General features: G+C 47.1%; 1 protein-coding gene across 8 annotated transcripts in view; it reads left to right on the plus strand.

Annotated features, from left to right (window-relative positions):
• Window positions 1–8,041, plus strand: part of NFASC (neurofascin) — a 102,311-nt gene extending 94,270 nt beyond the window's left edge. For 6 of the 8 annotated variants that reach the window (XM_065403580.1, XM_065403583.1, XM_065403584.1 and 3 more), the window contains 2 exons: window positions 291–357; window positions 7,813–8,041. In XM_065403580.1, the coding sequence (XP_065259652.1) occupies window positions 291–357; window positions 7,813–8,041 (296 nt within the window). Of the gene's footprint in view, window positions 1–290; window positions 358–4,966; window positions 4,979–7,812 lie in introns of all 8 variants that reach the window. The other 2 variants (XM_065403579.1, XM_065403581.1) reach the window with 1 other exon arrangement.
• The last annotated feature ends 15,171 nt before the right edge of the window (window positions 8,042–23,212 follow it).

The raw sequence follows: 23,212 nt of genomic DNA on the forward strand, positions 1-23,212 counted from the left end.
CTCTTTTGGAGATTAAAAACATGAAATGATTTATAATGACTTTCCCAGTACATTTGCCAAGGGCTCCTGATCAGATGTGTGAGAGCATTGTCTCAATCAGTTTCCATGTCAGTTACTGTCCTCGCTTTGTATTCTCCTCATCCACATTCCTTAGCAAAAAAACCCAAAAACAAAACAAACAAAAAAACACACCCATGAAAGGAGGTCGTCCTTGAAACTATGCAACTAAATTTTTTAAATCTATCATATTTAACTTAACTTTTGCTTGGTGGTGTGCTTCTTTATCACAGTGCGTGAAAAAGTTGAAGTCCTGGATCATGAAGACCACAAAGTAGATGATCCATCATTTGACTACAGGTATGTCTCTACTTGGCATGTGTGTTCAATAAGCCACTTCTATCCCACCACCTGCCCGACTCAAGTTTCACCCCTCTCTATTCTTCCCCACCCCACATAACTATCACCAAGGCACCGCACTGTCTCATGAATTACTTTTCACCTTCCTTTTCCTCCTCCTCCTGTCTCCCACTGTCCAAGATCTCTACAAAAGGAGACATTCCCGCCTAAATTTCCAGAAAAGCAACCAAACTAGAATGTTCTAATAAGGTGTCCTTTCTCCACCCTCTGCATTCTCGAGGCAGAGAATGCTCTGACAACAATCACTTGGGACAAGATCATTCTCCTTGGGAGGAAACTGGCTTCAGACACACACAGTGACACACCAAGAGCCAAAGATCCTCAGACAGTGCAAGGCTATTACAGCCATTTGACACTCTGTTGCTCAGTCTTTTTCTTAGCGTTAGTGCGCTATCTAGAAAAGAGATGTCCAAATGCTGTTCAGATTAGCCCTCAGAGCCTGTAAGAACTCCATAATACATACAGGGTGACCTGTATGGATTCAGATGCCAGGCCTTACCCTAGAGGATCCCAACAAACTCCATTGAAATATGCCTTTCACTGCCTAACAGACACTGCTCCAACAGCTGGGACCTACCCCACATCCTATCAGCCCCTCTCAAACTCAATGGCATCCTTGAAAGAACAGCAGCCAGGTCCCCCATCCAGCCACGACAATACTTTAACAAGGGGCTAAGTGAGTTTCTGTGGCTGTCTGCATGTGGTATTGTCTTCATGGCTCCACATTGGTTTCCTCGTTGCTTCCAAAGAAAGAAAAGAGGTAAAATTGCCAGCTCTTTAATTTCCTTGCCTTTTACAGTATTAGTAACTGGGATTTACAGTGTGCCTGCTCCTTAGCATGTCTGTAGCTTGCTTTCACATTATGATTTTCTTTTACTTAAGTAATTGCAGTGAACCTTTCCATATAGGCTTGATCCAAAGCCCACTGCAATCAATGGGAATCTTTCCCCTGATTTAATGAGTTTTTAGATTAAGCCCTGTGCCATAGCACAATATTCCCAGCATTACTTGATAAACTGAAATACCAGAGATGGGAAGGACTTATTTAAAATGCAGAGCGAGCTAGGATGCTTTGGTATCAAGCTGCACAGGACTGTAGCGCCCCAGACAGCTATTAGAATAAAAGGCAAAATAATTGGATTCTTTTGGACAATCATATTTGTGTCATTTAGTAGCAAGTTGCTACAGTAATTATGTTCCAGTCATGGCTGTTTTTCTCAAGAGGATGCCATGTGACCAGAGCTGTTTCGTTTTCTGCATGGCATATGCAAAGATACAGAATGCAAATAAACCCCCAGCAAAAACCCACCTTGGCGGGCCAGACAAATAGAAACTCCTCCTCCAGACTCTCAATCCCTTGCATGTTTGGGCTGTGGATTTAGAGCTCTCATGCCATGACATTGGAACGTCAGTTTGCACCAACTGTTTGCCTAGCCTGTCTTCTGTCGCTGCAGCCACAGTCTGTGCCCCCATAGTTGAATGTTCATTTTGCAAGAGCAGCCTGCTCTGTGCACGCCTGTACGCGGACGCCGAGCCATCTGTCAAGCACGCACTGGTGAGGTTCTGACAAGATAATCACATGGAAGGGACTTGCTTTGTCTATCACCTTTTGCCAGTGCTAAGAAGCCAGCCCAGATGGCTCAGTGGGACATAGCAGGACTGGAACACAATATGGTTTATTAGCCTGCAGACAGCCAGAATGAATTTATTCACTCTGAGAGGCTGTTCTGCTGGTGGGAAATAGTTATTGTGAGAAGGGTAAGCTCACCTTGACAGAACAGCTTACGAAAGTTAATTGCAATTTATATTAATTACTGTAACTTATTTTCCATGCACTGTGTACAAGTCCGAGGACATCCCTGACCAGGACTTGAGAACAACAAAGGAGCAACTAGCGGTTCCATTTCAGGTTTCACCCTGGGCCCAGCACACATGGGACGGACTCTGGGAATTTCATCAGTGTTATTGGAACCCTGTGCAGTGCAGACATGATCCATAAACCCTGTGCAGTGCAGACATGATCCAAATAGCTGTACATCTCACTGTTGGGTCTCGGTCGTTTAATCTAAGTAGCCACTCAGTGACCTGGCACATGCCCTTATAGGTCGCTCCCTTAACAGCTCAAGCTCCTGTTTTTTCTGCATGGACAGGCACCCTATGGCACTTTGTGTAAGAGCAGGGGTTTGTCCTGGAGCCTGAGGCCAAAATTTTCCTTATTTCCACCCCAAGCCGGCTGCATTGCAGGGGTATTTATATAAAGCATTTATGAAGCATTATTGACTGGCACCGTGGCTATTTAAAATGCTATCACCACCCACAGATGGAAGAGGAAAACCCAGCTCTTAGCTTGGCTGCCATCCTTCAGCAAAAGGAACAGTTCTGTAGGGCTCCATTTACTGCCCAAGCACCATCCAGGCAGCAGGACATTTGTCAGGACAATGGAAAGGGATCGGAAATGCCTCTTTATTGCTAATATGTGGTAGCTCCCACTACATGCTGGGTGCTTTCCAAATGCTTAAGGACAGCCCCTGTTCTGAAGAGCTTGCCATCAAAAGGCAGAGGGAGGGAAACAACAGACAACTTAGATGCAATTTATATATAAAAAACCAACAACATAGTCGGTTGTTTGTTTGGGGGGGGGGGGGGGGGTTGCTACCTCAGTGAAGGTATTTTTAAAGGGGGCTGTCTCCTTATAGTGTATCCTAGCGGTCACCTACCTCTCGGCGCTATCAAGGGGTTTAACTGGGGCAGATTCTACCCCAGAGCGAGTATTGACTTCGGCTCTGTCTTCACTACAAACGCTGCTGAAGCACTTCAGTGTAGAAACTCACTCCAGCAATGGGAGGGGCTCTCCCATCGCTCTAGCTAATCCTCCTTCCCGAGAAGCAGTGGCTAGGTGGACAGAAGAATTCTTCCTTCGACCTAGCGCCGTCTACACCTGGGGTTAGGTTAGCTTAACTCCGTCGCTCAGGGGTGTGGATTTTTCACACACCCCGAATGACACAGTTGGGTCAACCTAACTTTTTAGCGTAGGCCTGGCCCGCGTTATGTCAGCTTGTGGAAGAAGGTGCCACTCAGCATATGAGCGTCAGAATCTGGCTTTAGATTAACATTGGTGTAAAGTTCTGAGGTGCTCAAATCACAGGCACCTTGGAAGTGTGAAGTATCATTACTAGCACAGCATTAAGCATGCAGTGCAGAACCAGACATGATAATACCATCTTCTAGCTGGATTCTCTTCCAGAGAATCAGGCCACAATGTCCCAAGGTTACAGAGAAGGGTGGGGGAAACAAGGCCTCCCTTAAGCCGACAGAGAGGAAGGTGAACCTGAAGAATTGGTATGAAGTGTGGTTGGCGGATTAAGATTCAGAATGGTTGTGATGTTAGGCTGAAGGAAAGTAACAAATAGAGTTTAAAAGGAGGACAGAATTTGAGTGGACGGGAGTTCATTGGTTTCCCTCCACACCTCCACATAAGCATGTCTGATATGCGCTCATCATGCCCTCACATCTGTTATGCCCCGTGCATGCTGCTTTCAAATCTCTGCAGCCTGTAATTACGAGATACTGTCACATCTCTCTATTCCACTGAAAGAGCAATGGTCACCCTGCGCAGAGGCTGAGCTGAGGAGCCTATTTTCAAAGTGGGAGACCATTATCTTTGGACAGCGTTCTGTGCCAGTGCCTATGCCTCATTCTACCAAACGATTCCAATGGAACTTGGCGCTGTGGAGGGGGAAGTTGGCTGGAGAGCTCAGGGAACCAGAGCCTTTCACCTGTAAGGCTCCAATTCACTTCCAGCCCAGACTGACTGACTGAGACATGGTGCTCTCTGCCAGCTGTTCAGTGACCTACGTGTAATGAGTTCAGTAGGTCTCATTTCAGTTCCCAGCAACAAAGTGTCGATATCACAAGTACTGCCAGCCCGTCCACTGCAGCCAGTCTACAGCAGAGACCAAGAACGGAATGGCCCACGGAGATAGAACTGTCCTCTTATCCCTAGAGGAGGTCCCACTGAGCCTTTCTGGGAGGAGCCTGCGGTCCCTGGACCAGTGTGGGTCACCTTCAGGTTCCAGGGCCGTCAGTGCACCACCTTTCACCGACATGACATTCAGCTGAAAAATCAAATTGATGAAAGGGGTGAAAAAAAAACCAGGAGATCCACTCGGCTAAGCCTCAGCCAGCTTATTCTAGATGCTGCCACGGACAGCAGTGACTGCAGGCCATCCAGTTGGCTCCCAGGACAGGAACACCCTGTAGCACATCTGCAAATAACCTGTTTTCTGACTGCCTGATACTTGTTTTTTAATTCGGAACTAACTTTTGAGGGGGAGCCAGTGAGGTTCAGCCAGCTAGGAACGTAACACCAATTCCATTTGGTATAACGAGGCAATTGGCCCCTCGAGGAATGCAGTGGTGTTTCAGCGCCTGCCCCTTTAAATGCATACCTCATCATATCTCTCTCTGATCCGGCTCTTTCTGCTTCTCTCTGTTTTATTCCCATTCTTTCTTCTCCTTTCCACCTTGTCTATCCACATGGACCATGAAGGTCTCTTGAAAGGTAGGACCCATGTGCTGCCAGAAGTCCGGCACATTTAGCTTTTTCTTCGAGCTGTTTGTTTCTTTCATAGCTGAAATACTCCTTACCTTTTGTCCCTCTACCTAACATATTAAACAACAGTCATCTCCCTCACACTGAGATTTCGGGCACTTCATGTCCAGCAAGTTGCATTCCTCCTGAAAAACATTCAATGAGTTGGGAGCACCTATCAGAACCAGTTAAATTTTAAGGGCCCAATCTGCAACCTACACTTATGTGACTAATCCTTATTCATACAATAAATCCAACTAGCTTCAGTGGGACCAATTGCACAACTAAGGACTACTCACATAGGCAAAGGTTGGGGGGGTTCAGGTTCTGAGGGAGATGAATTAAGAATCCTCAGGTCAGCTGCTTGCATGATGCACCTCTGATGTATTGACCACAAGAGGCACTCAGTCTATGCACTGTGTGGAGGAGCTGAGGGAGTGAAGACAACAAAACCACAAGCAAAAAGATATTAGGCCTAAACAATCAGTCAGTTATACATATTGAAATCCCACCTCTCTCTCTCTCTCTGACCCATGTCACTTGTGACCACGCTTCCCAAACGGTGCTGAACTGGGTGCTCTTATTTTCTCATCCACACATCCAAAACCATGAAAGGCCATTTTAACGGGATTAAGTTGCATCAATGTGCTAACGACTCTACACATCACCTTCCTAATGTACTAACAGGACACAATAGAACCAAGAGAGAGGCAAAGCCAGGGCGTGGGTTTGGAAAACTTCCTTGCCCTGGCGTCTGGCCCCGCAAACACCACCCGAGGAAAACTTTTGATCCAGATCCATTTTTATCTGAGCCCACCTCAAACCTTGGGAAAGGAGATTTCAGATCAACTGTTCTGGTTTTTGCCACTCTCTGTGTATGTTATTGGGCTTTCTAAAAGGCGGCACTGCTTGCAGATTTAAATTCTTAACAAAGAAGCTGCTTGTAAAGCTACCATGTTAATTCTTAGCGTGATGCCAAGTTAACACAAGGCCACAAGCATTGCTTTTGTTGTGCTACTGGATTTACAAAGTGCTGTTACAAGGTAATATGATAGAGAGCTGCAAAATGCTCTGTGGGACACCGAATCCCTCCTACATTATGGGATGCTGAAACCATCACTTAAATGGCATGGGATAGATTAAATGACCTAATAGGTCATTCCCATTGCTAATCAGCACTAAGCTCTATGGGCCAAACGGCAGCTCCCAATGTCTTCACAAGATGCACAGCTCTGAGGGAGGAAGTTGACTGTCAAATGCTACAACCTGAATCTAAATGATCAGGGGCAGGAATGGGAAGGAAAAGTGAAAATAGCTGTCAATGATTTATTTCCCATCTCTGTATTGAAATGAGTTGCGTTGTGACCGAGCTTTGCCCAACGCTTTACCTGCAGAGTAACCATTTATCGCTCAGTTGCTGCTTTGATGGCTGTAGAGCATTACAAAAGAGTCATGAAACAATAGGTCTTTGAGCTTATTTGCTACAAGTAAGGAAGGTGCATTGTTTCCACCGAGAGCACAGTACCCAAAGCATAGCATAAATGCTGCTTTCAATGAGGTACTGCCCGAGTGTAGGAAAGCTACAAAAAATTCCTCATTTTTCTTTCAAATGCTGGATCATTTTTTAGATTGATGACTCAGCGAAAGCAACTTTGGACCATTCCAATTTTTTCCCTAAATTTTAGCTAGACAGAGACCACACACACACACACACACACACACACACACACACGCAGTAGGCCAAGAAATAGTGTTGCTTATTGTGTAGCCAATTTTGAAGCAGACAGTTCTAAGTTTGAGTCCTCAATTGAAAAGACCCACTAAGAGAAAAATTAAATTTGACATCTAGGATTTCAATAGAGGTAGCCTCTCTACTGGACATAGGAGATCAAATAAGGACACATTATTAACTGATATGAAAGGCATCTCTTTCGTATACTGCAGTCCACTCACATATTATTCATGTGTATGAGACAAACGTCCTTGCTATACAGGGGAAATGCAACTTTTTTCCTGATTTTTGTGAGATACGTCTCTGAAAAGTGTTTTTTCTATGGGCTTGCTTAATCTTTCTGGTAGAAAACAATATAGTTTCATAGTGTAAAATGTCAGAAGTGTTAAGGATGAAGACTCAAACAGATTAGCCTCAAACAGACGAGATGAAATGATTGAAAATAAACTCCGAGAAGTGAATTTCCACAGGTACTTGAGAGATGCACAGATTTTGGCATCCTCCCCATACTCCCCCCCCTGCAGTACTTTGAAAAAACAACCACCCCCAATTGCATGTGGGCGTGGCTATCTAAAGGACAGATTATGTCTGTGCAAGAGAATCTGAAAGTGAAACTCACTAGACAGAAAAGTGGAACCAACTATTTTACTGTCCAAGGATGACTGAAATGCAAAAAGTAAATAGAGAGGATAAACAATTAAAGGGAAAAAAATTGTAATGTTCTTCCCGATTGATTGAGCAAAGGATTATCTATAAACTAGGTAAGGACATTTGTTTTCCTTAAAAAAAATAGAATAAAAATGAGGCTGGGTTTTCAAAAAAGTTAAGTGTGCAAAGTGCATATGCAGCTGTGTGCCTAATATAAGCAGGCAATTACTGCAGCTGTATTTGCATAGCAGGGGAATTGTGACTAGCCATTTGCCGTTACAGCAGCCTGATTTGTTTGTACATTTGAATCTTGTAAGCAAACACACTGGATTTTATTTGAGAAACCAGCCCCCAGTTTTTAACAGTGTCCCTTGAACGCCACACTGTCAATTCTTACTGTGTGTATCTGTCTTCTGCCATCCAGCGATGAAGACAACAAGGAACCACCAGGCAGCCACACCTCCTTGGATGGCACCATAAAGCAGGAAAGCGATGATAGCTTGGTGGATTATGGAGAGGGGGGCGAAGGGCAGTTCAATGAGGACGGCTCCTTTATTGGCCAGTACACAGTCAAGAAGGACAAGGAGGAGACAGAAGGCAACGAGAGTTCAGAAGCCACATCCCCCGTCAATGCTATCTACTCCCTGGCGTAACAAAATACATTGAAACCACAACGACAAATATATACCTAGCCGATGGGGGTAAAACCGCCGCCACCAACAGGAACCCGAGTATGAAAAAAAAAAAACAATGAAAAAAGATCAAACAAAAACAGAACAGTCCAGGTGGTCACCAATGCCATCCTATCCTTAGCAAACAAGTGAATGGCAAGGATTCATGGGGTGCTAACATGTTGTAGCTGAAATCTGAGCTGAACCAAAGGGGCCAGAGGAAGAGCAGGACGCACAGGTTCTACACCCTGGGCTTTAGAACTTGGACCGCCAACCCCTCCCCATGTCTTCTTTTTTAGATAACGCAGCACTCTCTTTGGTTAACCATTTACACTGCTGAGGTTTCTGGTTTTTTCCTTTTTTGGGGTTCAAAGTTATTTTTCTTGGCGAAAGGTCCCAAATCAGAGAAAGGGGGATGGGGATACAAGGCCTATCCAGGTTAACAGCAGCATGAAACCACACAAGGAAGCAGGAGGGGTCAATCAGCTAGGAATAGAAACAACACGTTACTGTATTAACGGGACATTCTCTGGGACTGTATTTGAGATGGACGTCTTTACAGCCAACACCTCGCTCATAACGCCTCCAAAACAAGTCAGCACCGCAAAGACCCTTCCTGTAAGGTGAAGCAGCACTGGGGCCCCAGCGGAAGACTATGCCCGTGAGGTTTTCATTGGTGCGGTTGGATTTGTGTTATACCTCTTATTAATGCTAAACATCCACATTGGGTTCTGTCACCAAGGAACCGATGGGTGAGATTACCCTGCGTCCATGCTACTTAGCAACAGTTTTGGGGGTTTTTTTTAAAGGGATGTTGGGGAAGAAATGTAGGACTTGATTGAAGACAGACAGATGCAGCTCACCTGACTCCAAGCGAGTGCTCAGCCACTGGATAAATGTGGGAGACTCTTATTTTATAAGAGAAAAATATAACCCTGCAAACCCCACTACTTTTAAGGAAAAACCCATAAATCAGTGGGAAGCAAAGAGGAAGGACCAGTATTAACATAGGAAAAAGGGACTAAGGGTTGATATCATATATCCAGTCATGAAAAGATGGCACCTAACAGCCGTGGGGGTGGGTAAAAGAACAAATTATATTAACCCAGCATTGCAGCTGCTGCTAAGCAACTTGAAAGTTTCAGGGATGCCCAGGCCTGTAAATGGCAAAGACGCAGGACATGGGATCTCCTTCCACATTATTCTGATCAATAGGGTGTCATTCAATTTGTTCTCAGTTCGAAATCTCCTCTTAGCCTGGTGCAGCGGCCTTTTCCCCTTCGATCAATCACCCCACAGGAGAAATTTCCATGTGCTTAAGGCTGCATGTGGAACACTCATCCGTTTTGTTATTTACATATCAAGACAACTCAGTTCAGCTAACCTGCTAATACGCTGTAATAACATGTCTTTATAGGAAGTTCTATCATTACAATGCTCTTCCATATGCCTTATACAGCTTCAAACTTCCCCTGAAGTTTAATAAACTAAGAATATTCACCCACAGCTTAAGCCCCTGACGTGAGTCTGTCAGTCCACTAGGAATAAGGATGCCTGTGCAGCCCTTCCAGCTGAGAAAGCATGGATCATTGTAGAAGATAGAGTTTTATAATAGCCCGTACTTAGTGGCAAATGCCGTGTGTCTTCTCCCCATCTCGTGCACTTTTGAAACCAAAGGTACCTTTGCTGAGAGAGATCAGATGACTTCAGACAGTTTCACACTTATACAACGTTAAGCAGGGTTTTTGTTTTTTAACTGAAGAAGATGGTTCTGTTGGACATAATGGACTAAATGCAGTAGGATTCATACAATTGTTTTAGCTTTCAAGCTACTTTGCTACAAAGACATCTTGCTAACAAAGATGTTTCTACTAAAAGGGATAGTTTAGACACAATGTTTGCCACATTCCCTAAAGTTGCCATGATATTTAACAGCTCAACTATTTTGCATTTCTAAGAAAGAAACCCAAACTAGGTCCATTCCTATGTAACACACTCAGTCAAATCAAGCAAAGAAACAGAAGGGAGAGTTTAGCTGTGGCAAAGAAGTTAGCTGCACCATGTGAATCAGAATGGGTCACAGACTGCTGATAAAGGACTGCCAAAGCTGCCTCCTACGCATAGGGTTACTCCTGCTAACATGGTCTAAGCCACAAAGGAAATCACCTGCCATGGTAGTTCACTTTTTCCTTTAGAGGGAGAAAAATCGTAACCATCACTCTCTTACTGTCAATGTAAATGCATTATACCCAGAGGCTTCATTCTAATGGACTCAGCTGGCATTGTTCCATAGCAAGGGGAGACCCATAACACTCACTTCCAGGGAAGAAAGCAGCCACCTCTGAACAGTTTATAACACACTAAGCCAAATTTCAAATAGTGCTGAGTTTAAGAGGGCATGTGGTGTACACGTCTGGGATCATCATTTAAAGCGATGCTGTACAAACAGGCCAAATCACTGGTGTAACAGCCTCCCCACCCACCCACCCAGGAACATCACAGGGAATGTACCTAGGAACCACCAAAAGCACATGCCTCTGTCATTTGATCTAAAGGAATGCCTCCATTGGCGGGTAGCAATAGGAAGTTTTTATCCTCTCTCTGGACCAGCCACTAGAGGGGGATGAGACACAATTAATCACCGTATTACACCTGCACCCCTATGGAGTTGCAAGGGTGTTATTGAGAGCAGCTTGGCCTGTGATTCACACCCACTATGTTCTGTCCCTGTGAATCACTTTACTGAGCCACCTACATAGCATCTGTTTGGAAAAGGAAAGAGAAGTGCTTCGCTTTGTGGCTATTTCACATATTGCTCACTAAAGCCACCATAACATTCCTAGATCAGCAGAGACTAGAGATGGTTACCTCAAAAAGACCAGATGAGTCAGGTTCCTGACACCTCAGCATACAGAACCCTGACACCGTGTTCCTTGCTCCTTGAGTAACCACAAAAGAAAAAAAAACGTAGGAGGAAATGGACAAAATGTATCCCTGGTTTAACTCCACTGAAGTCAATGTTACCCCAGAAATTGATCTGAATCTAAAAAAGAAAGCCAAGCACAGAGCACACATCCTTTATGGAGAAGTCCTGTACCATTTACTAAGGATGAAAATAAGGGTCTATTGAAATGGAGTACGGATCTCTGGAAATTAAAAAGCTATAGGATGTAGTAAAACATTTGTATGGGGTTTTTTTTGTTTGTTTTTTTGAAGCAGCCTCTAAAGCAGGGGTTCTCAACCTTTTTCTTTCTGAGGCCCCTCCCAACACACTATCAAAACTCCACGGCCCAGCTGTGCCACAACTGTTTTTCTGCATACAAAAGCCATGGCTGGCGTAGCAAGCAGGGCAATTGCCTGGGGCCTCACACCACAGGGGAGACCCACAAAGCTAAGTTGCGCAGGCTTTGGCTTCAGCCCCGGGTGGTGGGACTCGGGGCCCCTGGCTGCAGTCCTGTGCAGCGGGGCTTTGATTTTCTGACCTGGGCTTCAGCAAGTCTAACACTGGCCATGCTTGGCGGACCACCAGAAACCTGCCCGTGGCCCCCCAGGGGGGCCCAGACCCCTGGCTGAGAACCACTGCTCTAGAGTTTTGCAGCAAGCACACGTAATTCTCTGTTAAATCTATAGGGAGGTTCACAAACCTACACAGAGCATAACATTTCCTATTATATTCCATAGGTCTTTTCCATAAAGGTTTATTAGGTGTTTCCCCAAAGCCATCTGACTGAAGGCTAGTTAGAATTTTGGTGGCTAAGTTAATACATGTGCATGACTTCTACGAGACCTTACTGTAAAATCACCACAGTGGCCCTAGAGCTATTAATGCTGGCATCAAATATGTTTTTAGTTGGGTAGATAAGCCATTAAGACGACCTATGGAGCTGCACCGCAGGAGACATACTGCAGGAAACAGTCATGCTCTGTCTCCCCCGAGATGGACTGGATGAGCTAATAGGTCTTGTTCATCTATAATACCTGGCTGTCCAAAGAGGTCTGTGCAATGCAAACAATCCAGATTCTCTCTCTTTTGCCCTCATGGGGGATTCATCCAAGTCACCGGGCTGGTCTGTGCACCATGGCCTCAAGTAGGCAGAGCCCATCAGCTACGGAGCACTGTCAGGTGCCCAGGGCATATGCTGCGGTGTGCAGCCAGAGGGGCACACTGCTCCCATTCTGAAGGTCAACCAAGCACCCCACCATGTGGTGTGTCTGACCAACTGAGCCATCCCGCCTACGATGCCAAAAGGGCATAGAAAGAACATACATGTAAACTGGCATTGCACCGTCCACTCCTCTAAGCATGCCCTCTGCTGGTGAAGGCAGCATTTCCCCTAAACAATCTGGTTCTACATCCAGACGCAGGCAGCGCTTTCAACTGCCCTGTCACTCAAGCCCTGTCCTGCTTGAAACTGGCAGCTCTTTTGTTAAAATTTGTAATTGGTGGAAGACATGAGGAACTAGAGAAGGGCCTGAACCAAAATCTCAGATCTGAGCACTCTCAGAAGCCTGGGAAAAGTCCAGATCTAGATCCAAACTTAGCAAGTCTGGACCTACTTCTGTAACATGGCAAACTAAAACCATATATATACTTGGGGAAGCTTAGCTATACACTCCATTGCTAAGGCCCCATTGTACCCAAAGAAAGCCAGGGGAAAAGCTCTGTAGCTGTTTGAAATGTGGCCTTATGAGAGCAAGCTGCTGTTCCTTCTCCAGCAGATCCAGTGTGCATAAACGATGGGAGAGAAACAGGAGCTACATATGCATGATATTGAGGCTGCTCCTAATTTTCCTTAGAGACAGTAAATATAGGAGTTGGATCGATTGTGTTATGGAATGACAGCTCATACTCTTGAAATCCTGTTTTCAGAAATGCTATTGAAGTCTAAATTGCCTGGAAACTACCTAGGTCATCCCACTCCTCACACCCACACATTTCCCCCTTCCCGCATTTCCACCCTGCAAAAAATGACCCGGAGGTTAACTGTTCTACTAAGTTTCTGACCACAGAGATTGATCGGCCTATTATGAATTGTGTTTAAGTGACTAAACAAGATGCAACCCATTACTTGTCAGAGACATCCTGCTGTAGATATTTGGGGGGGACAGCTAAGAAGGTGGGGGAAGCATTATTGACCTTCATTAGGATTTTGTCTCTTGTTACATGCTTTACCTGACCAGCAGCACTCAGTCGATCCATCGTGGCCTTTTCCCATCCACGCTAGCAGCTGTCCTGACCCGGGAAGAATTCTGAGGCACTGAATTCATTTCCTGGAACGTAGCCAGATGCAAAGGGCGTGTCCTAGCACAGCAGTGATTGCCACCTGTAACAATGTGCATTGTACCAGGTTAATTCTGTACTAGCAGTGAAAGATTTCAGTGAAGCAATAAAAAAATAAAACCTTGTACAAATGAAAAACGTCGTGTTTCATGCACTACAACAACCCATTTTATTAAAGGAAATAATAATGCTTTTCCAATTCTTAAACACTCCACTATATCAGTGGCTTTCCCTTTGCCCAGCAATGCCCATCTCTCCATGTGTTCTTTTCAAGTGGGCATTGTTCTCGGATTGTGATGTCAATTGCAGTCCGAACCCATGTCGAATCTGCAAAACAGATTTCTTCCTTTGCACAACGGAGTTTTAAGCATTCATTTCCACAGCTCGTGTTGGAAAGAAAACATTGGACTATGGTTTTCAGTTTTGTTTTGTTTTTCATTTGTAAATATTTAACCCCCATCTCTGTCTAAAACCTCCTGGTCGTTCTAATATATTCTAAGTATTTATTTGCCTTTTTTAAAAAGAAAACACAATTATTTTGTGTTAATCTACTCCCCCACTCCCCCCCCCCCCCCCGTGATAAATGCATATCTGAGGCTGTAAAGAAAGGCTTACAGCAAGACGATTTATGGACTATAGAGAAATGTTTAATATATGGACTTATAAACTGACTGCATGAGCAATGAAAAAGGCCAAAATATTCAGTTATCTTTTTTTGGGGGGGGGGGGGAGGGTAAGAATCACTGTAAAAAACTGATTTTTTTGTATAGAGAACACTAAACATATAATAAAAACATTGTTCAAAACTGAATCTAAGCCTGAGATTTGTTTCCATCCTACTCCAAAGGGGAAACAGGGCCCCCATTATGGCTCAGATGTTGCTCAGTAAGGGTCAGACTGTTACCTGGGATGGGGGAGTGTGTGTAAGAGAGCATCAAGTGTCCCTTATTCCCCTGCACTCTCTACCTTTATTGCTGGTAATAAGAATAATACCACCTAGCTCTTCTATAGTGCTTTTCATCAGTAGAACTCAAACTGTTTTACGAAGCAGGTTGGTGTCATTAGCCCCAGTCTACAGAAGGAGAAACTGAGGCACAGAGTGGAGAAGTGATTTGCCCAAGACTATGCAGCTGGTCGGTAACAGATCTGGGAATAGAATCCAGATCCTCCTGCGGCTCAATCCTGTGCTCGGTCTAGTAGGCCACGCTGCCTACCGGAATGGATGCATGCTCCACAGGGCCACTTCTCTCCTTCCCAAGCGAAGAGAGCAAGCAAGCATGGGGAAAACTCCATCCCCCACAACGTTCCAGCTGGGCTGGCATGGCAGGGAAAGCAATCTGTCCTAAGCAGAGAGCTAGCACAGGGTACTTCCCCCCACGCAGCAAGGAGAAACCAGGCACCAAATAACACTTCTGAATCACACAGCAGGTCTACATTTCAAACGGGGTGATATACCCACGCTGGCTCGGATCAATCTAGCGTACTAAAACCAGAGTGTAGCCACAGCGGTGCGAGCAGCAGGAGGGGCTACCCACCCTGAGTATATGCCTAGCATCTTGGAAAGGAAAGCACTGGAAGCAGCTAGCCTCTCTGCCACTCGCATTGAGCTATTGCACTAAAAGTACTGTAGCCACGGCAGTGCGAGGAGCGCGGGGATGTCTCCTTCAGCTGGGCACCCCCGGATTGACTTGCAGACATACCCACAATCTGCTCTTTGGACAGTGCAACATGACAAAGCTGCAACTGCACCTTAAAGATGGAACTGCGCCACCCCTCGTCCTATTGACTAGTGCCTCATCTCACGGGCAGTCCCAGGGATTCCAGTGGGACTTGCAGTACCCTTAGGTTCAACTCAGCAGGAGCGAAGGGGGCCTAACTGGACCCTACATAACTAGAGCAGGCGAACTGTTCTGTTTGACGAGGCAGGTCACTGTATTAGGATAGCCACGCGTCTTTGGTGGATTTGGGGGCACCACGCCAGAGGCTGTTGAGATTCCATCAGCCAAGAACATCTGCTGCTGTAACCTGCTGTTCCAGGCACTGAAGCCATGACCAAAACAATGTGATGCGCTGCTGGCTGAAGACCCCTCCTAGTCCCTGTAATGCCTAGGTCACTGCTGTGCCTGAGAATGAAACGCATAACAGGAGGCACACGGGAAGCTCCATGTCACGTTGTGTGGCTTATGTTACGTGGACGATCTGAAGGACCATCAGCGCCGTCCTTGTGCTGAAGAGCAGCACGGCTACAGACAGGCAAACCTGACGCTCACCCCGAATGCTCACATCCAGGGGTGCTGCAGTACAGTTTAGCAACAATGCTCCCTGCCCTTCTGCCACGTCAGGGAAGCATTTGCAGGATGCTTTCCCTTCGCTGACAGAAGAAAGTTACAGCACAGGGAAGTTGTTGATGATCCACAACTGAACGGATTACCCCTGGACATATTAGCTACTGGGAGAGCAGGACCCGGGGAATGGTAAATCTGTATAGGCACCAGGGAGAGCTTGGATTAAATTCCACCTCCCATCTGACCTTCCGGAAAATTACATTAAGAGATGTTGAGAAGCCAACAGATTAGAAGGATCCCAGTCCTTTTGAGAACGGGCATTCGCCACAGTGCTGCTCTCTTCAAATTCTTTCATGTGCAGCTGTTGCAGCCCTCGGGCAATTTCCTTTTGCTTGAACAGGCTATTAGTCGCCCACTGACTGAAGTTTTGGAGGAAAGGACAATTCACCTCAGGTTATTGGGAAGATGGTAGAATGGGGCTCTTTATCCAGATTGCAGGGCCCAATCACTTTTAGAGAGTCAGAGCTTTCCCCTGGCACTCATGAGAGGAGCGTCCATAGGCTAAAGCCCAGGAGTGCCATCCCTTGATGATTTGAGGTTGGGAGCAGGGATGAGGGGAGGTCTAGGAAGCCCCGTAAGAACTCTGTTGCACCAGCTTGGTCTATATTGAGGGATTTGCCCCAGTTCCCACCACCAGGGTAGCTGCAAATCTCTAACGTGGATAGGCAAAGATTGCATTTTGCTCTGGTTCCACGCAGCCCGATTTCAAGGTGTGAGCATCACTGGTGCAAATAGCAACTTTGCGGTAAAGGTTTGAGGATTTACACGGGTATAGCTGCTCCAACGGCTGGAATCCCTAGTACACCCAAGGCCTCGGGCACATTTGCAAACTGCACCTCGCCCGGAGGCTTGACGAGTGCATCTGTCCCTGGACGGCAAAAGCTTTTCCTGTGCTGTCTTTTTTAATAGATTTGTTGGTATTTTTGGTTTAAATGGAAGGAAAAACCTCAGCCCAGTTCTCGGGGGACAGGCATCCACACCTCAGCAACCACCACAGCTAAGCCCCTCTGCTGGGCTCAGCAGAGGCCAAGGAATGAATGGGCCATGGAAATTTAACTCTCCATTCGCTCCTGGGGTGATGGGTCTCTCCAGGACAGCAGTGAGGCACGTGGCCAGAGTGGTGCAGTGCTTTGCTCTGCAGCTCCCAAAGCTGGAATAGTTCTGTGGATTTAAAAAAAAAAAAAAAGACGCTCTTATGTGCAGGGCCCAGCACAATGGGACCCCACTCTCAGCTGGGGCCTTTAAGCGCTACCACAATATAAATAATAATACAATAACTTCAGTCCCCAAGGTTACCAAGCCAGTTTCCAGCCTGTCTCAGTCTCACGCTCAATCATAGCAACAGGAAAGGAAACGTCCATTGCTCCTACAGTCACCTCTGTCCCTCATTAAGGGCCCAGTCCCCCAGTCCTCAGTAAAGACACCCACTGAAGTCACCTATTGTAGGACTGAGCTCTGGCTGGTTTGTCTGACAAGGGCGGAGGAGGGAGGGCTGACTGTCCTGTGTGTGTGGTTACTATCCATCAAGACATGGAAGGAGCTGTCAATCACGTGGCAACCCCTTAGGTTGGCTGACTATCCTGCATGTGTGGTTACTATCCATCAAGACATGGAAGGGGCTGTCAATCACGTGACCAAAGGCAGAGTCTTTTCTTTGAGCAGAAATCACTGCACAATATTTATTTGCACAGTGTGGACAATAAAAGGTCTTATTTATGGTGTTCAAGCCCCACCAGCATGGTAAGAATATGTATACCTTGTATGTTATGCTAGCAGCATGAGCATCAGAATTCCCGGCTTTCATAACTGGCTCATGAAATATTATTGTTGGTAAAACTTGGCAGAGAAGACAGATCCAGAAAAAAAAACATACATACATACATAAAACAAAATGGCACAACAACGTTTCCTCATTGTATGTATCCTGGAGAAAGAGCTCCCTGTACTCGTGCAAATGTGGGCAGTGCCTGAGTTTCAGAAAGATTTGTGCCATAAACCAGAGGGAAGGATCAAGCCCTAGAACAATAAACCACTGATGGATACATAGGAAGATGCTGTCTGGCCCTTGCCCAACTTATAGCGGTTTTTGTTTTCAAAGCTTTAACAATTTCCAAATGCTACAGTCCTGCATTATATGGAACGAGAGCCTACAAAATTCAGGGCCAGGTCCTCCGCTGGTGTACATGGGTGTGGTTTTGCTGCCTTCAGTGACTTTCTCCAGGATAGGCAGTGACTTTTATGGAGCTGCTCCCAGCAGAGGACTGGGGCCTGAATTCCTCAGGTAGCCAATCCATATAATGTGAGATTATAGCGTTTTGAAGACGAAACTATACGAAGCATGGTGACAACACAAAACAGAGCAGGAGGCTTTTATCAAAACTTTCCCGTCATCATTAATTGTCCTAATCGCTCCCTCCTGTCCTAAACGGGAGGGAATACTAGAAGTTTAACAGGCATAGTCACCATATTAAACAGACCAATCTAGGTGTCTGCCATCTTTTCTCTGGTGAGAAGTCTCAGGTCAATGCCAAATGCAATGTGGCTACCGATATTTATGCAATAACTTGCCACAAGGGGAAATTACTTCCTGATCCAAGCAGGTGAATATTTAGGCCCTGAAGTATGAGGATTAAGAGCCTCTCTCATTTTATCTAAATTGGGTATGTATTTCATAGCGGGGCATTTCCTCACATTTGTGTGCTTGTCTTTAGTGCCTTAACATTATTTTAATATCATTTTTGTAATATTTGAATATCTACAATATTCCCCCCTTATGGACAAACATTCATGGATCCTGGGGGTTTTTTGCACTCACTTACAGTAGTGCATTCGTGTTTAGGGGGTGTGGGGTCTCATGCTAAATGTTCTGTCAGCTTTTCGTACCGTATCCATCCAAACAAGAATGCAAGTTCCTCAGGGAACGTCTCACTCTGCATTTATAAAGTGACACACACTCTTTTGGCCCCTTATAAACAATGAGTAATAGTTTGGGCATTACTGTGTAAAAGACAGTGAATCCTTTTAGCAGCTCTGTGGTTTGCTCAACTATTCACTGAAATGGATTTGATCAGGCCGTTTAGAAGGCTCAATCCATCCTTTGTTATCCACTAAACTGGCCCCCGTTTTTTCCCAGGCAAAGCAGCGCACACGCTGGCCAAGACTGTCAAGTGACTACACTGACTCAGGCACCTCTATTTTTGGAAGCACTGTAAAGGGCCTTATTTACAGTGGACAGGAGCTCAGCGCTTTCTGAAAAGTGGAGCTCTTTAAGGTGTCTCAGTTTGAGTGCTGTCACAGGACGGGCTGGCCCTTTAAGGGATGCAGGCCCAGCCCCTCCTGTGCCCAGTTAGCCCCATCTGGGAGATGGCTAAGGCCAGGTGATGGCCCTGCAAGTCACCAGGTCCTCAGTTAAAAAGCAGGCAAACAGCTCAGTCAGGAAGGGACCAGCAGGGATATGCCAGGTCAGGGGAAAGGATCTGGGAGGGGGCTAAAGAGGCACAGGTGGGCTGATCCCTTAAAGGGCCAGCCCGCCCTGTGACCCGCACTCACAATCACTTGCCAGTGCTGATAATCTTGGCAGTTGTCTTGATTAGGCCCTGATCCTGTGAGTGGCAGAGTGCCCTCAACTCCTGCTGAGGTCAACAGGAACTGAGAGCACACAGCACCCCACATTCAGCATCTTGCAGGCCTGGGCCCATCTTACAATAGATACCCACCAAGCCATGTGCCCCCTGGTATCTACCTATCCATGCTCCTGCATGGTCCACGGCACCGCGGCGTTGGAGTGTCTGCCAGAGCCACCAGGCCCAGGCAGGGGAGCTCTACTGACGCGTAGTTCTACAGAACAAGCGCCTGAGCCTGGCATCTCCCCTAGTGGGAGCCTTGGTTCATCTCTGAGATGAAGCCATTACAGTCCGGGGGATCTGTGGCATTCAGGTGGGTTGCACAACGAACGAGTCAGCCTAGGGCAGCGTTTCTCCAGGACCGGTCCCGGAGATCTCCCTGACACCATTTAGGAAGGCCCTTCAGAGCACTAGGAGAATAAGTTGTCTTCAAGACAGAGAGCATTGGAGGCATCCTGGGTAAATGGAATGAATTGCCATCTAGGCAAGGAGGAAGCGAGTGCTCCAAATACCAATGCCTGCCCACTCAAGCCAGTCACATCTCATTGCACTTCAGCCTTTCCAGTGCAAGATTCCTCTTTGCAACAGGTAGCCCTTGGATTGGTGACTTGCGCCCTTAATACAGCACCTCCACGTGCTGGATTGGCACCCTGTCAGCTCCTTGGCAGGCAAGCACCATACGAAATGTTTAGCAGGTGGAAAGGCCCGTTTCCCAGAGACGGAATGAAACGAATCCCAGAGAGGCTGTCTTGTGCCCTCTCGGACAGGGAAGGTATTGCGCGAGACGGCTAGTTTCACACTTATTTTCTATCTTGCGCAGTTTTAAACGTTTGTGCCGCACGCACGTTCCAGCCTATAACAAGGGTTTCGTTTTTCCCTTATGGTTCAGAGAAGCCTGGCAATAATGGTGAACAGCATTTTCCAATAATTTGCACAGCTGTGTTACATTTCATCCAACACTCCCAAAGCGCCTCACTAACTACCTTCGTCACAAAAGCCTCTCAATGCCTCTGGGAAATGGGAGCATTATTATCCTCCTTTTACAGGGGACACACTCAGGTGCAGGACAGGATGGAACTCGCTCCTCGTCATACAGCAGCCCTGTGGCAGACCTGGGAGATACCCCAGAGTCCAGACTGCCACATGCTCTTCTCTAACAACGCAGGACTCTCATCTGAGCACCAGCCTGGTGTGTGTTTCTTATACACAGGAGCGTAGGGGCAAACAGCGACTCCTTCAGTGGCACCACAGAGCCGGTGCTTGTAATCCATCCATTGAAGCTCAGGTAAAGGGCACACACGTTAAACAATCAGGCCAAACGTGCCCCCGTGGAGCCGCAGCGGGAGGACAGAGCCCTCCACTCCAGTCCCCACAGCTAACTCTGGTGGGGCAGGGAGAGCGCGGCAGCCCACGGGCTGGGTGCAGGGCAGGGGGTTGCTGGGGAAGGCACTGGGAGCAAGTTTCCTGGCCTCTGCTCAGCCGGAGGTAGGGGCATTGCCTGGGCCCCGGGCCCCCCCTACTGAGTTGTCCGCAAGCTCTGAGGAGACATGGGTGCTGTGAGTCCCCACAGGTTGCGGGGCCCAGAGGCACATGCTCCCCACTCTCGTGACCCCAGCTCCCCAGGAGCTAGTGGGATTGGCTGCCCTGGCCCGGGGAGGTGGGGCTGGAAGTTCCTCCCAGAGGCGACATGTGGGGCAGTCACGTGTCCCCCAGTGTACATTGTGCTCCCCTCCCAGTATCAGGAGTCATGAGGAGGAGGAAACTCGGGCATGTCAGCAAACACATGGAAGAGACAAGAGAGTCAGGGTTTATACTGGCTCCCTCCTCCTCCACACATCAGTCTCTTGGCCCAGGCCTGGCAGATGAGGGGGCGAGCGACGCCTCATCTCCCTCTTGGCCGACACAGTGTTTTTCATCCATTCCTGCCTTGCCTCTCTGGTGCTCTGCAGTGCTCTTAGCAGCAGATCCCCGGTGCAAAGCCTTGAAGTGGGGAGGCGGGGGAGATTATGGGGAGGTGGAGAACTCCATGAACAGAAGAGCCTATTTGGCTAATGAAGTTGTAATTGCTCCAAATCTCGCTAATAGGATGAAAGTATTAGAGCCTCTCATTCCCTCTGTGGCTGCAGTGGGTTCTCTCCCCGCAAACACCTGAACTCTTCCCTTCGCTCTCCACAATCCAGTATCTAAAATACTTGCAGTAGGTGCCCTGATAGCCCAGTGCTGTAGAAACTTAGCCGGACTGGAAGGATCGACTGACCAGCCCAGCTCCCCAAACCTTTTTGGATTTGAGGAGGCAGAAGGGAAAGGAATAGGGGGTCCTCAGCCCTGGACTGCCGAAGTGGAAATGGGATAAAAGCCCAGGAAACCCCAGAACACCACTTTGCACCATCTGTCAGGCAGTGTTTAAAGTGGCCTGGAAGGGTGTCTATCAAAATCTGGGAGCAGCAGCTTTGGTAAGACCCTGTTTAAAGTGCACCTCTCAGGTACTCAGCCCTGTTGTTTATTTAGTTGTTGGATCGCTTATTTTGCAGGGTCTGCTGCAACCCCTGGCAGAGCATAAGGGCAGGGTGCTTAGCCACGCTCCTCACCGCGGCTCAGAAAACACAACCTGGCCTGCACTCCTCCCACCATCTGTTCCAGTATGGCAGCATCCACACAAGAGAACTGGGGCACTGGCAACACCCCAAAGCCAGCCGGCCAGGCCCATGTGGGGTGTTCCTGACAGGGTGGGCCGGACCGCTAATTGACCCTCTTCCCCCATGCCAGGTGGGGTGAACCGGTCCTGGAGGTGCACCAAAGTGCTACAAACCAATGTCACATTTGAGGGGGCCTGGACTCTGAGGGTACATCTACACTGCCAAAAACCCCAAAAAAAACCACGGGAGCAAGTCTCAGAACCTGAGTCAAATGACTCTGGCTCGCACTGCAGGGCTAAAAGTGGCAGTGTAGCATTCCCGCTCAGGCTGGAGCCCAGGCTCTGAGACCCAGATCGGGGGGGGTCTCACAGTCCAAGTTCCGACCTGAGCCCAAACGTCTACACAGCTCTTTTTAGGCCTGTAGCGTGAGCCTGAATCACCTGACTCAAGCTGCGGCGGGGGGATTTCTGTTGTGCTGATGTACCCTCAGTGTAGATGGGCGGAAGAGACAACTGCAGACTGAACCCAGGGTTTCTCTCACTTCCTTTGCATTCAGTTCTGCTCAAGTCAATTTTGACCTTATCCCCTAGCCTCCAGCATCGCTGCTCTCCTCAAGGGCGTTTTGCACTCCCAACAGTGAGGACATGGATAACTGGTGAGAGTCAGCTGCGGGTGGACTGAGTTTGCTCCCTGGAGGGAAAACCACTTGTAAGCTCAGATTTACCATATACCAGATCAGACCACTGGTCCCATCGAGACTGGTAGCAACCTATCGGCAATGTTTCAGGAGAAGGCAGAAGCAACCAGATCCCTCATCTAAAGTGGAGATAATAATTCTTCCTTACTTCACATGGAAGGATAATGGAAGTTAAAGTCATTGATATCTAGTTTCTACAGTGGTGGGGGCCATATGGGAGTGCCTATAAGTCATCCCCTTTTGAGGAGAACTCCCTGGACCCTCCAAAATATCAGATGATCCGAGGCAGCAGATCAGTAAAAAACACTCAGCCCACCTTCTCCTGCTGCCTCCATCATTTATAAAGGAAACACAAAATATTTATTAGCCAGAGGTGACTGATAATGGAACCATTCTTGTCTTTGCAATCAATACTGAGAGAGAGAGACGTGCACACATTAGCCACAGTCACTCTTTATGGCAGGATAACCATACCCACTTCTCCTCTGACCTCTGCCTACCCTCCCGGGAGTCTGGATCAATGTCAGCAGACTGCCTTAAATTACCCCGTTTGGTGTAACGCAGGCCTTAG

The sequence above is a fragment of the Emys orbicularis genome, chromosome 4 (genome assembly GCF_028017835.1).
Source record: "Emys orbicularis isolate rEmyOrb1 chromosome 4, rEmyOrb1.hap1, whole genome shotgun sequence".
Lineage (NCBI taxonomy): Eukaryota > Metazoa > Chordata > Testudines > Emydidae > Emys > Emys orbicularis.